The sequence below is a fragment of the Diplotaxodon limnothrissa genome, linkage group LG7 (genome assembly GCF_057381915.1).
Source record: "Diplotaxodon limnothrissa isolate DT_005_m linkage group LG7, D_limnothrissa_male_GT1.1, whole genome shotgun sequence".
NCBI lineage: Eukaryota > Metazoa > Chordata > Actinopteri > Cichliformes > Cichlidae > Diplotaxodon > Diplotaxodon limnothrissa.
In genome coordinates, this window is record NC_140602.1 from 4,995,033 (window position 1) to 5,011,083 (window position 16,051).

Sequence of the window (16,051 nt, forward strand, 5' to 3'; positions counted from 1 at the left end):
ATGATAGGAACGTACATGAATTTATCATTGACAGGAACTTGCCTGTATGTCCCTGTTGTTCTATCTTTGTGTACATCAAAACGCACACCAAGAACATGCTCTATGGGTTCAACTATTTTCCATTTTTGCTCAAAATATCTTATCCTTTTAGATTCTGTGTTAAGACATGAAAATGGATTTTCAAGCTGATCAAAGCAATCCTCAACTTTTTCTAAGGTTTCTCTTGATGTATCAGTTGACAAACAGTCGACAACAGATTGTTTTGCATGTGCATGGATGTCATTAACCAGTTCCTCCAATGAACCAACTAAACACTGTACAGTACTTTCAGGAACTCCTGATGATTGTACTTGAGCAATAACAGAGCTGCACATGTTCAGTATTTGCCTTTTTTCAACTGGAACCGGTGTAGTTATTGTCATGGGATGAGCCACATTTACAGGCTGTGAAACAGAGGTTCCATCGTTAGGTACAGGCTCAAAATTGTTGATGACCTCAGAGTGAACGCAGTCTCCATGTGCTCGGAATAAGTGCTGCTTGTAACCAGAGTACGTGTGAAAGATAAATGAACATCCAGGCTCTCCACAGGTCAAACGTAAAAACTTTCCTGGGTACAAACCATGCTGGAACTTCAAATGTCTAAATAACACTGAGCAACTTGTGTGGTGTATCTTGCAAATGTAACAGATGAACATTTCCAGTCAAAGTGCTGAATAGTGGATATCTTTAAACCGTACAGTGAAGACTTCCTCTTGTTTCATTGACCCGAGGACTGTCCTTCACGCTGCCAACATCAATGCCATACACTTGATGGTCTGGATGAATGTGTAGAAGTTGTCCAATGCCTTATCAAAGGACACGGCAAATTAAAAAATGTGCCTTGAAAAGTTTTGCCTTGTCAAAACCTGCATCTCCCATCTGTGTCACACAGGGAATGACCTTTTGATCTAGGACAATGTAGAAACTTTGGGTAGAAACTTTGGATGATGTTCTTTCTTTCTCCAACCCACAGGATGAATGGCTGAGTGGGGCCAGCCTTAAGAAAAGCCTCTGTGCTACCTCCCACCTGAGGGAGAGAAAGAAACCAAGTGATTCACATTAAACAAAATTGATAATCTGATGTTGAGGCATTGCTGTTTGAAATTATGACAATATTAAAATGTTTCACTCCGCGCGCACAATTATTTTTGTTTCAATGTGTACATTTAGTTTTAATAGAAACAATGACATGTCAGTCCTGCAACACCAAGCTTGTCTGGGATAGATACATCTGCTGCAGGTTGGATCACCTTGCCATCTTAAAATATCAGCCGTTGATAATTTGCATCTGTTCTCATCAAAAGAGAAATATACAATTCTAAAAAGCATACCTTGATGAATTTCATTAGGTGGTGAGCAGCATCTGATGTGCTAATCTTTGAAGACGTCCTTCCCTTAGATGATGGAGTGAAGTGAAGCAGCAAAAGAGGGCAGCCGCCTCGCAGTCCCAAACTACAGAATAGAAATTAAGATCATCACAATTACTGTCATTTAAAGGACCACAGCAGTCATTTTTCCACGTTATGTAATACCATGATGACATTTTAGACACCTGATAATTTTTCTAATAAGGCAGTTTTCCAGCGCCTTGGTATAAAAATTCATTTCTAGAGACTTAAAATCTTCTGGCCATCAAGTGAAGTAGATATCAAGTCATAACAATAGTAAGATTATGTAACTTTTTTTGTGTTCAAACTACATTAAATGTCATTTCAGGTTTAACATGTTTGTAAGCTTGTTTTCATACCATACAGAAATGAGTGATATATTGTGTTGTGGGAATTAAGCAAATGCTGTAAAGGCATGCAAAATCTACCATTTCCAACTTACACTTACCAGCCTCGTTAGAGTAACGCTGTGCAGAAATGAGCAGCTCATCCAATTCTGTACTCTGGGACAGATTTTTGCAATCTTTGATGATCCTTGGCTTGAAGAATGTTGGCCACTTTGCAAGGAACTTACCAGACACTTCCTCCCCAAAAAACAGCATTGTGAAGTCTTGGTCAATCTTAAACACAAAGTGTAACAACAGAAACAACACATTAACAAGAAAACAAACAAAGGAACCACAAAGCAGTCATTAAATTATTTTATGCCTTACCAAGCCAGGTGTATCCAGAAATCTTGGGAAAAGGTCCAGGACAGTAGAAGCTATGGCAGGTTCTTGAACCACTTTTTGCCTATGTTGAAATGTCACCTTCATGTTGTCTTTGACATGTTTCATGTCAGTTGAGTGCCTCTTCCTTGCATTTATCACCTGACAACGGCCTCACATTTGAACACAAGTTGCGAAGAGTCTTGGGGCTGTCTTGAAAAGCTGACTTTGATTAGTTCATCTCTTCTCGGGAACCAGCATATCACCACCTGCCAAGAGTAAAATAAGGTCCAGCATATAACACCATTTCTTTGCAAAATATCTAGCATGTCTAGTCCCTTTAGACTGAGTTAAAATTAATTTTGTTAAGAAAAACATCCTTGATCCATTTTTTAAGTAGTACAAGCTGTGTAACATGACTGCAATACAGTATTCTCTCAACTATCACAGGGGTTAGTAGGAACCATATTTCTATTTTATTATTTTTTATATATTTTAAGCGATAAAAACCCTCCCCACAAATATTCCTGACAATGTAGCGTTTGGTTTGTTCGTTTTTAAATTTCAAATATTGTATAACAAGACAAAACTGCAAATATGAACGCATCCCCCCCTCTCCCTCTTAACTAACCGATGCCTTTAATTGAACTACCAAATTAACACAATGGTCCTCTCTTTCTGGTCAGACACTTTGCAGCACTTCTGCTGTAATTTTATTCATATTTAACAAAATAAAAATGCAGAAATAAGTGTACACATTAGTTTTTGACTCTCACTGAACTAACAAAGCCAATCCCTCCACATGTTTGTACTCTCTTGTTACCTCGGCCAGGTCCGCGGCTCTGAACCGTGGTAATGACACCTCTGGCCAATACGCTGGGTTGTCGGGCTTGTAGCTTTACTGTCAGCGAACACAGTGTACAGTCGAATCTTAACAGCTTTCTTACAAGCAGGCACTCATTTTGGCGGCAGTGGTTATTATTATATTTACATGCTCTCTTCTTCCATTTCTCATCGGTAACAGCTCTTACTTTCTCCCTCTCTCGCGCTCAAACACACAACGGGAGGGGCAGTTCCACACGTTCTCCCCGCAGCACGGACTACACTACCCATGAGGGCCGGTGTTCCAGATCTACTGGCGTTTAGATCAACTGGCGTTGGTCGAACAGATGTGTGGCAGTCTTGCGTTTCAGTAGCTCCTACCGACAAACCAGCAAAAAAAACGCCAAATGTGTCATCTGTGACACTTGTGAGGTTGTCTCAAACACACTCCGTCAGTCTTGATGCTGTTGAACAACAAAATGTTTAAAAATGTGGCGAGTTTACCTGGTGATATCCTCATGCGCGACGCGATCGCGAAAACAGCAAACAAGTAACACCACGCCGATGTTGTTCACAGGACAGCAAGAGTAAACGATCGGGAGACTCTTGTCGTCGTTATCGTTCCCCTCGCACGGTTTATTTCTCCGAATTCAGCGTTTTTGCTTCACAACTACAGCGTGCTGTTTACTTTGTGCACTAACATGGAGTCGAGTCAACCAGCGCCACCTCTGGCCAAGTGCCACAGCCTACAGCCAGATCAACCTGTGACACATCTGCACCACGTTTGAATTCGTGTCATGCACATTTGTACCTTTCAATTGTGTCTGTTTGTGCGTCATGCAAATAAACCTTTGAAATGATATCATGTATTTATTATCAGCCTACATTTGTACAAAATGCCAAATGACATACACATAAGAATCACCATCCTGATATCAATACTTTTGCCCATACGAAAAATGTCGTGAACACACTAATATTTCACCAGTGTTGTAACATCACATGTCGTTAGCGTAGTCTGTCTGTGTCTTCCCTCTGCAAACAAACATGTTAGAGTTGGTTGTGATATACAGTCTGCATAAGTGTGGTCAATCTAATAAACATTTATAAGGAGATGGCAGTTACTGTGAATGTATAGCAGTTACACAGTGATTAGTAATAAACAGTCAGACAATGACCCTGACAATCTCATTCAATCTTGCAGATTGCACCTTCTGTGGAAAGTGGTACCACACGGTGTGTGTGGACTTCCCCTGTGCAGAAGGCGACTACAAATGTTGTGGGTGCTAAATAAACAGAAAAAATTGATCCCTGTTGTCTTTGCTTACCGATCGTTTTTAGTGTTGACAATCCACATTGCTGGCATTGCATCTTTCAACATGTTTGTGGGTAGATTTGGATGTACCAGGGGTAAGTGCAGCCACTCAGCCTCTACTCAATGTGATCATAGCAGCAGGTGCAGATGTGTCACAAGTTAATCTAGTAGTGGGCTATGGTCATGTGTTAGTGGTGGGAACAGTCATATCCACTCACTCTCACTGGCTGTTTATTACTAATCACTGTGTAACTGCTGTGAATTCACAGTAACTGCCGTCTCCTTACAAATGTTCATTAGATTAACCACACTTATACAGACTGTATATAACTCCAGCCATGTTGATGAATTGCCTATATTGGCTGGAAATATTCATTTTCAGGGAAAAGACACAGACAGACGATGCTTACAGGATGTGATGTGACAACACTAATGAAATATTGATGTGTCATATTTGTCCAAGGCGTATTTCATTGTTATGGAAAAAGAGAATATCAAAATCATGATGACCAATTGGAGTGGTGATTTCTATGACTTTGTGTATATAATTTGGAATTTTGTACAAATGTAGGCTGATAATAAATACATGATATCATTTCATTCATTTCAAAGGTTTATTTGCATGACGCACAAACAGACACAATTGAAAGGTACAAATGTGCATGACACGAATTCAAACGTGGTGCAGATGTGTCACAGGTTGATCTGGCTGTAGGCTGTGGCACTTGGCCAGAGGTGGCGCTGGTTGACTCGACTCCATGTTAGTGCACAAAGTAAACAGCACGCTGTAGTTGTGAAGCAAAAACGCTGAATTCGGAGAAATAAACCGTGCGAGGGGAACGATAACGACGACAAGAGTCTCCCGATCGTTTACTCTTGCTGTCCTGTGAACAACATCGGCGTGGTGTTACTTGTTTGCTGTTTTCGCGATCGCGTCGCGCATGAGGATATCACCAGGTAAACTCGCCACATTTTTAAACATTTTGTTGTTCAACAGCATCAAGACTGACGGAGTGTGTTTGAGACAACCTCACAAGTGTCACAGATGACACATTTGGCGTTTTTTTGCTGGTTTGTCGGTAGGAGCTACTGAAACGCAAGACTGCCACACATCTGTTCGACCAACGCCAGTTGATCTAAACGCCAGTAGATCTGGAACACCGGTAACACTCTGCCCTCATTGCCTTTATATTAAATCATTTTTGGCTAATGACAAAAAAAAGTCACTTTAAGGGCCAAATTGCATTATACTTCTTCACCTCACCTGACGTGGGCCGCAAGTGGCCTTTGGGCCACGAGTGGCCTCTGGGCCGCGAGTTTGAGACCACTGACCCTAAGGCTTTGGCAGTTTAATTCGAAAATAAATAAAAGGCATTTAATAAAAACTGTGAAATATATTAACATGTAATATTCATTACAGTGTGCCAATAGCCAGATTATGCTAAATGAATATTAGGAAAGAAACTGGTACTTTGCAGAGTTCTAGCTAGCAGTAGCCCAGCTTAACAAAAACAGTTAAAATTCAAATATGACACTTAAAGATGATGTATTTTGATATAAATACTATTTCTTTTACTAGTTATCATGTTACTTGTTCTAACATCAATCTAAAACTTAATATTTAACCGAATAAAACTTACCGCATCAGCAAGAAAAAATGGCGACCGAAGATTCTGGATTGCGAAGCTCCACAGGAAATGAAGGTGTGGTCTAATTTAACACCCACAGTGTTAAAATGCAGTAACGACTAAAATCTACACTTACACTTTTCAGGAATCAACTCCCGATGTGTTATTTTAACTCGATTAAGTGTTGAACTAACTCGGAACTCTGTTGAAATCTACTAACACTGAAAAATCAACACTGGCATTTTTGCTGTGTAGCGGCTGGAGGAGGACTATCCTCCGCCTGTGAGCGCTTTGGCACGAGCGATGTGCCCACGGCAGCACCCGCTGCTTGTTGATAGTAAGAGCAACAAGCGCTTTCACGTCAAAAGTCGTCATAAATAAGCCTCCAATAACACCAGAAAAAGTCGCCAGATTTGTCGCTAGTCGCTTTTTAGAAAAAAAAAAACGACGCTAAGGGGGGTTTGAAAACTCTCTAAATATAGCGACAAAATCGCTAAGTTGGCAACACTGTTTTCAGGGTATTTAAAAAAATTCAAAACAAAACAAAACCGTGCATCTCAATGTGTATTCTCTGAGCATGCGCAGAATTACGCACAGCTGTCATGTGATCCTGTGATCGAACAAAGGATCAAAGGCTCAAAGAGCGCTGACGTCAAATTCGCAGCCACGAAAGTCTATAAATAGGGATCAGAAGCAGCAATTTTAAAATCAGTTTGTTCACAGCCTTCAAACGTTCGACCAGAGATACATTTGGAAATATTTCTAAGCCTTTTCAGAGTCACTGTGCACAGGCTCCAACATGCTTCCACAAAAACGCCAACAAACACAAAAAGATTATGCTGCCTGTCCTTTGTGTTCTGGCCGGCCAATCTCTCCAGGAGAAATGACCACGGATGGTGTCTTATCAGTCCAAAGAGCATTACATGAAAGTCAGAAGGAAAAATCTGACCTACATTACAAAATTAAACAAATTGAAGAAGAGAAGCTTCAACTAGAGGAAAAGTGCAGACAACTGGAAGCACGAAATAAAGACCTGGAAGAAAAACAGCAACGCCAGCCTGATATAGAAATGATCAATGAGGGCTCGGGAGTGAAGTTTGATGAAGGACGAGAGAAGATCTTTTCTCGTTTTCTTTCATCAGGAACACAGAGTGCTGAATTAAAAGAAACATCTGCCCAGCTTCAACGAAAGAAAGCTAATATTGAGGAGATACAGTGGGATCTCCAAAACATTGAGAAACAGAATCAGGTGCTTCGAGGAAAGCTCAATGAAGCGGAGAAAACAATTGAAAAAATCCACCAACAGAAGACTGAACAGGAAATACAAATGCAGGACGAACTCAAAGCCATGCAGAACTTGTACAACGATCTGATAGTCAGGTTTGGTGTAACAAAGTGCAAAAATGAAGAGCTTCTTGAAGAAAAAAAGCAACAGGAAGAAGAAAAACGTATTATCCAGGACTTTGAGAGAAGGCATCTAGAATTGCAAGAATTTTATAATAAAGAATATGACGAAACACTTAAACTGCAAAGAGAAAAGGAAATACAAATGCAGGACAAACTCAAAGCCACACAGAAATTGTACAACGATCTGATAGTCAGGTTTGGTAAAACAAAGTGCAAAAAGAAAAAGCTTCTTGAAGAAAAAAAGCAACAGAACAAAGAAAAACGTATTCTCCGGGACCTTGAGAGAAGGAATCTAGAATTGCTAGAATTTTGTAATGAAACACCTGAACTGCAAAGAGAAAAGGAAATACTGGAAAAACGATGTTCAAAGATGCAGCGTAGGATTGATGGAATGAAGAGGAAACACTCAGCGGTCATTAAGGAGATGTTGTTGAAGTCCAATGACTTGAAGAGCCAAATAATTGAAATGCAGGCACAAAAGCAACAACAAGAGAAAATACATGAAGACCTGACAGAAAAGCTTAGAAAAAAACAAGAAACTTTAAAAGAAATGGAGCAAAGATGCCAGCAACTCGAGCAGCAGAATGCAGAAACAAATGATCAATTGAGAACCCTTATCCTGGAGAACGAGCTCATGGAAAAATACCTGAAAAAGAAGAAAAAAGGCTGGTTCTGCCGCTTATTCAGATGATTTAGCCTCGTCCTCCTCCACCTGTGATCCATCTTACTTTTCACCTCTCCTGTCCCCCCTAACACATATTCTCCACCTTCTTCATCTTTTTTCTTTTTTCACCCTCCCCCCCCCAACCAGTCCCAGCAGTTGACTGTCCCCTCCTGAGCCTGGTTCTGCTGGAGGTTTCCCTGCCTCGGAACCACCTCCTGATGTGGTCCCGACACAGGAGAATCTTGGTCTTCAACCTGAAGAGCTTGATTGTCCTGTCTCAGAACCATCTCCTGACGTGGCTCCGACTAGTGGTTCATGGCGTCATGGTGCCAAACGCCTACTTAAAATAGGTTTAGGTGTTGCCGCAGTAGGCCTTATTATACCTGCAGCTTACTGGGGCTTTTCAATGCTTAACAGTGATTGCCTATTTAACTCTGTCTATGGCCTCCTTGAGCCATATTGCCACCTTGGTGATGGATTAGGTCCCTTTTAAAGACTAGTAATGATGGACTGCTTTTCATCCACAGTCCAGAAAACCATACGTTGTTCATGTTAGACAACGTGCGCAACATTTAGCTAACTTGTGCTCTCATTTTTCTTTTCTTTTGCCTCTCACCCCCCAACCAGTCGCGACAGATGGCTGCCCCTTCCTGAGCCTGGTTCTGTCAAAGGTTTCTTCCTGTTTAAAGGGAGTTTTTCCTTTCCACTGTGCCTAGTGCTTGCTCACAGGGGATCATTTGATTGTTGGGGTTTAATTTGTTAAAAAACACAACAAATTAGGTGAGGGGTTCACATAATAGAGAGCACGACAAAAACTACAAATTTTTAAAAAATTTGTTAGTTGCAAATTAAAATAAAGACAACAATTTCTGAAAAACATCTCTTACGGCTCTGTTTATTTGCTTAAATGAACACTTGTATTTTTTGTCATAGAAGAATATATACATTGTCTTAAATATCTAATAATTTTAAATTTAGCCCTGCACTCCATGAGATAAACTGAGATGAGATAAACTGTGGCACAGACGGCTGTCGGCCTGGCGAGGGAGAGTTCCTCTTCAACCTCCAGACGGAACCCAGTTTGTTACTCGCAGCATCGCAAAATTAGACACAGCAATTTCTTAGAGTCTGGTTTAAGTCCTGAAATGACATCTCCTTACCTGTCACGGTTCTGGGTCAGTTTGAGCCAGTATTTTGAGTTGTTATGTTTTGGTGTGTTTTTGCATTATGGATTGTTTTCTTATTCTCTTGTGGTGCTTTTGTTGGTTATGATGATGATGATGATGATGATTATTAATCTATGTTTTAGTTATTCTTGTTTAGGGATTAGTTCTTAGGTTTTGTGTTCTCATGTTTTTTGCTGGTTTAGTTCAGTGTCTAGTCTGTCTCTCTCTGTCCAGTCCGTGTCTTAGTTTAGTGTTAGTTTAGTGTGTATTGTTTTCCTGTTTCCTGTTTTCCATTCCCTGATTACTTCCCTGTGTATATTAGCCCTGTGTTTGCCCTTGCTCAGTGCCGCATCGTACCATCGGATGTGTGTTTTATACTGTGGTCAATATTTTCGTGTTCACTACCCTTGTTCAGTTCATGTTTTAATTTCTCCAGCAATAAAGCTGAGGTTTTGAGTTACAATTCTGTGTTTGAGTCCTGCATTTGGATCCTCATCTCTGCCTGCCCGCACACAGAGCCCTCTATTTAAAATCCAACTCTTACCTGAACTCTCCTGCCTTTCTGTCTCTCTTGCTGCCTTGTAACGCACCATCCCCCTTTTGACATTAGATAATGGTAAATCAAACCTGCACTGCAGAGAGGTTGGCATGACAGGAAGTCGAGATGATAACGATAGACCAGCCTTCAAACTAAGACGCGTGATGTATAAAAGTCTTTCTACTGAGTAAAGGACAGTTTGAGTGTCCTGCTGGCACCATGCACTGTCTTCACAAGTTTCTTCTTTGTTTTCTACCATGTCTACAAGGCATCAGTGTGAACATCAAATATACCTGATTTATCTTACGGCTGTAAACGGCACACTAACTTTATCATCTTCTTTTTTTTTTTATTTACCAGAGTTTTCAACAGGAATTTTTCATGGAACAAAAGCTCTGGACAACTCGATACCCTACATGGGATCAGTTCAGAATAACAAGGGTCAACATGTCTGTGGAGAATTCCTCATCACTGAAGACTTTGTGCTCACTGCTGCACACATTAATAAAGTGTTATCTTCAGGACAAGCTGCACATTTAAAATTCAGAGTTAGAGACAATAGTGCAGTTTCCAATATTAGTGCACTGATTGACAAAGTGATAAAAATAATCTCTGAGTACTTCTTTCTCAGTTAAAAATCAAGAATCAAACAGTAAACAATTACCGTTCCTCTTATTATAACTATCTTTTTTCTTTTAAATAGTAGTAAAACTGCATCAAAACACTGATTGATAAATGTTTTTTTACCTTTTCCCCCTTTCAAGTAAATAAATTAATACTTTTAAGACATTAAGACATATTTGATAATAAACATAACATGAGCAATTCAGCTACTTCAGTGTCCAAATAGTGGGAAAAGTGAAAGTAGCTTGGACGGAATTGGTCGCAAGGGAAATCCAAATAGCTCAACACAAATATATGAATATTTCTGAGGTTTCTGCTGTGTGAGTTAAACAGTGGATATTTTTAAGTCTTTCCCAAGATGCTTGTTAAAATGTAAAATCTGACATTTGGCACTTTTTGATGACTCTTACCTCGTTAGTTTTTATATCAAGGTGTAAAATGTAATAACAGCTCAACTCCCTGAGAGTTTAGGAGAGAATTTCTATTATTCTGCTTTTTCTTGTGACTAAACTCCTCTTTATTTGCAGTTTTGTGAAAGACTTGAATGATACAAAACACATAATAAACAATGTAACATGCCTTTTTAGTATTTCATTTTAAGGCTGATTTTACAGCTTCCTTCATGCCTAAAACTGAGCCCAAAGAGACTTTGAGAGGATGATTTCTCTGTAACTTAAGTCTCATTTATGTTGCATTATTTATATTTAGAGCTTTAAACATAGAGGGTGAGTCTTTTTGAGTTTATTGTGTTGTAAGGTAGAGGAACAAAATGAAAACAAGCTTTTGTTTGTTTTAAAGCGATGGGAAACTACTGCTCAACTGACTCAAAGTAAAGGATTGCTTTTTCTGAAATGACTCAAATGAAGGATCATGATAATAATTTATTGTTTACTGATTTTAATAAACTATAATTTACCTTTTTTGATGAGGTAATATTACAGTATACTCTTAAATTCATGTTTGCATGAATAAAATAAAGTTGTGATGACACGCAGTTAGAGACATGTTTGATTAAATGCTCATTTCATATTTTTCACATCAGTCCTAGAAATTTCTTGGTGACAACATAACTGATTAACAGAAACGAGGACGGTACCTTGGATGCTTTGTCCTTTTTTCCTGATAATTCACTGGAGAAACCTTCACAAAAATACATATAGTTATATAATGTTTATTTACTATTTGTATTGAAATTTATCCTGATATAAGATGCAATAATTTAAAGGTAGTTATACTCTTTAAATGTTTATATATTTTTCAAAGTGACGGTTAAAAACAGATTACGTTATTCTGTTTGTGTCATGTCTAAAATTGATCACGTTTAAGCACACTTTGTTTGGAAAAGTGGTTAATAGCTTTAAGTCTGATTTTCATTGTGAGGAGAGCTTGAAATATGATTGCTTTGTAATTGCAGCTACTGTTCAGTCACGTAAACGGAGTCATTGCTTTAGCTAAACTGCCTTAAAGTAAGGACCATGCATACTAATAATAATATTCTTTATTGAGTTTATTGTACTAATATTCACCTTTTCAATATAGAAATGTCACAGTTTACTCCTGAATTCACATTTATGTAAATAAAACAAAGCTCACAATTCATGACGTTTAATTAAATACACAATATACGTGAAAATAAATAAAATATGCACACTTCATATATTACATTTTTACATTTTTACAATTTAGTCAATCACTATAAATTTTGACTCGGTAACAAAGTGCTAGCACCAGTAACAGAGGACATTTTAGAGAAATCATTCATAAAATGCAGTCGGTGCGGTCTACAGTGTCGTAGAAGCGCAGACAGGCCTTGTAATGCAGCAGCTTCTCAGTCAGAGGGCTGATGGTCAGCGCTTTGCCCTGAACACTTAGGTCCACGTACCTGCACAACATTAATGTAACAAGAAATACACTTAGAGCTGTGATACTTTTTTTTCTTTTTACAAATATACTTGTAAAAACATGCTTTGAATAAAAAGTTTACACTGAAACCGTTTAGTTATCATGTTTCTTATATCAAACTCTATGTATGTGTTTTTGCTAAAACATCAAATTCTTTACCAGCTGTTGATATGAACCTTCAACAGACTGTGATGGACATGGAACAATCTAAACTTTATTGGATCATCGTCTACCTGTTTTACTGTACCTGTATGACACACTCCAAAATGCCAGGGTATTTACAGCCATCAGTGTGGCCAAGAGGAAGAAGAATCTCTCCAAATTGCCATCATGCAGTGTGCTTGGGTAAAAGCTTCCTGTAACAGAGCACCACAGTGTTTAGTACCAGTGCCTCTATGTCATTTGTTAGTCCTGTATTTGTATTTTCTTGTTTGTTTGTTTGAATTTTACCTCCAGAGAGAAAGTACATCAGCTGAATAATAAAGGCACCGAGAAAACATCCCCCTCCATAGGACAGAGTGAGGAAGTGCAGGGCGATCCCTCTGATGTGGTTCGGGGTGAGCTGGAAAGAAATGAGGGAGCCTGCCAGACAACAGAAACTGTATGAGCATGTCTCCTGCTGCTTATGTGCCACATTATACTCGTTTCACAAATCAGAATGATATGCACAAACGGAGACATAACAGTAAGTCTCCCACTCACACGCAGGGGTGACGAGAGCTTCTGCCAGACCGAGCAGGATGTACTGAGGAGCCAGCTGGAAACACGGCATGGAAGAAACTTGCAAAAGCTTTCCAGAAAGTGTCTGCTCCACCAGGGGGTAAGACTTCCTCTGCAGCTCAGTCAAACCTGCAACCAGGACCGACAGAGTGGCACATGCATGGCCCAGAGCTGGAGGGGGAGGATGGACAGGGTGGGGTGATGAGAGAGGGGGCTGAGGAACGGGAGGTTGTGATTACAAGACAAAAAGAGGGAATGAGAGGAGATAAAGGAATATTTAAGAGAATAAATAACGACAACATGCGAACTAGTTGGGGCTTGCATGCATGTAAATACTCACTAATACGTTTTACAGGTGCTGGAGGAGTTTTTTCCATGGACAGGTAGCAGGTCATCACACACTCCATCAGTGGCGCTAAGAGCAGCAGAGGCAGGATGCTGATCACATTCATGGCAGCGATGGGCAAAAGGTGGTCCTTCAGGTGAAGGTTGGAGCTCATCGTCTGAATGTAGTAACCTGAGGGGATCTGTGGGAGGCATATTTCTTAACCAGACCTGAAGGCGATTAAACATGTCAGTTTTCTGCTTCATGCATTATAATTTCTCAGGGACCTACCTGTGTGAGGCAGACTCTGTAGAGCAGCTGAAGCCCATAAAGAGGGAAGAGCTTGGCCAGGACTTTGGCATTCTCCACGTGAGTCTCACTGTACCGGCCACCATTATTCTCTTTCGCCCGGTCCAGCCAAGATGCTACCTGCCCGCTCAAGTAGCGATAGTGGAGGCAGCACATCTTGAAAGAGTTCAAGAAAACTCCCAATGTGGTCAGTAATGATCCACCTAAGCTCAATAAAAGCATGAAGCACGAACAGTTGAACTTTTTGTGGCCTGTACAAAAAAGGAGACGAGGAAAAGGTTTTCTCTTTCTAATCCTTTTTTTGGTATCTTACCTTTCTTGGGTTTGTAGGTGAGGTTACTGCGCATCATGTGTATGGCAATGAGAGCCAGCAGCACTGAGGTGAAGGGGATGAGGAAGCCCAGATTTTTGGCCACAGATTGCTGGATGTAAGCAATGCCCAGAAACACAACAGTGGAATTCAGATTCACCAGCCAGTAGAACCTAAATTAAGAGAAAAAAAATCTTAGAGTGAGCCAGTGATATTGGTCAGACTTAAATCCAAAATATCTTTGTGCTAATTTCATCATCTAGGGTGGTTCAATTTAAACTTGTTTTGTCTATGAAAGGAGAAGGAGTCCTTAGAGGAAACCCCCCATGCACTCTAGTATAGAATTACCATTATGTCAGAAAGGTTTGTTTGTAATATAATAACAAAGGCATGTCACTACTACTTTTTTTGTCTGAAATCAAACCATACGAAACCCAACCTCGCAGAACTAAAAATGAATCTACTGGTAAACTACATGTATGATGCGTCAGGGTAGCCTCATCACCCACCAGTTGAAGAAGGTCAGGAGCTGGTGCTGGTTGTAGCCCTGCAGGTTGTAAGCTCCCATGGGGCAAAGGATAGCTCGGATGCCACCGATGCCCAGTGCAGCAGCCAGCAGGCCAGTGTAAAAAAGAATCTGCTGCTCCCGAGACCCCAGCTGGTGGGTCATGTGGTGGCTGTCGATGTAGAAATCCTCAAAGGGAAATGCCACCACAGGCAACATGGCTGTACCTACAGTGGCAGATGCATCTAATGATTCTGAGTGATATTTTCTTTTTGGCAATGGTTGATTTGATACATTCATGAGATATGTAGTCAAAAAAAAATTACTGAAACAAATGAAAAGAAGTACAAGGTGCCCACCTGTTTTCCTGCCATTTAAAAATAAAAATAAATACATTATAATATTACAACATTATAAACAGCTGTCATCGCCTAACATCAGATCTTACTCTAGTCTTGCTTTTCACAATAATACAGTCCAAGATGGTAAACGCTGTTTTAGAAGTCATATGGCTTCAAATTCTTGGCAGCCAACTTGTGTCAACCTTTAATCCCTTGTGTCTTACCAAAGAAATGAAGAAACGCACACACGTATAGCACCTTAGTCCTTCCTAGACAGGCTTCTGCAAACCAGCCAACCAGAACAGGGGTGAGTGTGCTGGCTCCTATGAAGCACAGGTTGACTGTTGCAGCGAGGTAGTTGTCATATCCGAGCTTCACAGTGCAAAATAGAATCATGTTACATACAATCCCAAAGAAAGTGAACCTTTCAAATAACTCCACAAGAAGTACACAGATGATCACTTGGAGCTTCTTGCGAGGCTTCTTTCGTGGTCTCTGGTCTAGATGAGGCGTGTGGGAGATACGTCGCAGTGGGCTTCTGCCCTCTGGGAGTCTCCTGAAGTCTCCTGCTACCATCCCGGGCAGCTCTTCTGCTTGGTGGGGTGAATGCTGTCGGTAAAGAGCTTTGAATGAGAACTGCTGCCCTTGTCGGGAAGGAGTAACAGAAGCTGGAATCTCACAACCAGGTGTGACTCTGACACTGGACACGTATACTCAGCCACACCCACCTGTTTTCTGCAAATGGCCATACCTGATTCGTCCATCTTTATTTTACGGGGAAGTGTGGATGTATTACTCAGATTTCACACATTATGAAAAACTATATAAGGGAGGAGTGATGGATGGGAGCTATTTAGAGGACAACCCTAAAATATTTCTAATATTTCAAAGATAAACATGTGGCTGTTTGATTTATTTATTTTTGTTTTTTTAAATAATGATCTTTAATGCTGTGAAGATAGCATTATTATCCAGATCAAACGGGTTCAATTTCACTTCAAGTCATCTTATAAGATACCTGGTATAAATAATGACTTAAATAATGTTGCCAATGAATGGTCTGTCATGTGATGATAAATATAATCAGTTTATTAAGTGGAGCTCTGGAGTAGTAGTAGTTAGTTTCTGGGAATACAATAAGCCCAATAACTAATGTCTCCCTTTGAAGGTTAATCTTTCCATGATTGAGGTTAACCACGGTTGCTGACATGCTCACTGTTTTCAGTTAACATAATCACAGTTGTATTGTGGGAACGTACAATATTATTGTAACATTAAAAAGTAACAAGTGCAGAAGGTTTTACAAACACTCACAAAATATTACATGTCTCTGTGAAAGCA

The 16,051-nt window shown here is 39.9% G+C and overlaps 1 protein-coding gene and 1 long non-coding RNA gene across 2 annotated transcripts; both read right to left on the reverse strand.

Annotated features, from left to right (window-relative positions):
- Window positions 1-1,019: 1,019 nt before the first annotated feature.
- On the reverse strand, window positions 1,020-6,299 carry LOC146627617 (uncharacterized). Its single transcript, XR_014906326.1, has 5 exons — window positions 5,912-6,299; window positions 2,141-2,403; window positions 1,876-2,047; window positions 1,371-1,491; window positions 1,020-1,066 (listed from the first exon to the last, which is right to left on the reverse strand). It is a non-coding gene; the product is annotated as an uncharacterized LOC146627617 (long non-coding RNA).
- A 5,757-nt stretch (window positions 6,300-12,056) lies between these two features.
- slc15a5 (solute carrier family 15 member 5) lies at window positions 12,057-15,474 on the reverse strand. Its single transcript, XM_085358935.1, has 10 exons — window positions 15,462-15,474; window positions 14,935-15,378; window positions 14,374-14,596; window positions 13,868-14,037; window positions 13,537-13,757; window positions 13,261-13,447; window positions 12,903-13,091; window positions 12,651-12,782; window positions 12,448-12,556; window positions 12,057-12,180 (listed from the first exon to the last, which is right to left on the reverse strand). Exons 1-10 carry the CDS (start codon window positions 15,472-15,474, stop codon window positions 12,057-12,059), a joined length of 1,812 nt encoding a protein of 603 aa, XP_085215061.1.
- Between the last annotated feature and the right edge of the window lie 577 nt (window positions 15,475-16,051).

What these genes read in the sequence shown, in the direction of transcription:
- slc15a5 (XM_085358935.1), bottom strand. An exon ending in CTCCTGACCTTCTTCAACTG is followed by an intron (nt 14,038 to 14,373) that starts GTGGGTGATGAG and finishes CTCTTAATTTAG; the next exon opens with GTTCTACTGGCTGGTGAATC. An exon ending in CACCTACAAACCCAAGAAAG is followed by an intron (nt 13,758 to 13,867) that starts GTAAGATACCAA and finishes TATTGAGCTTAG; the next exon opens with GTGGATCATTACTGACCACA.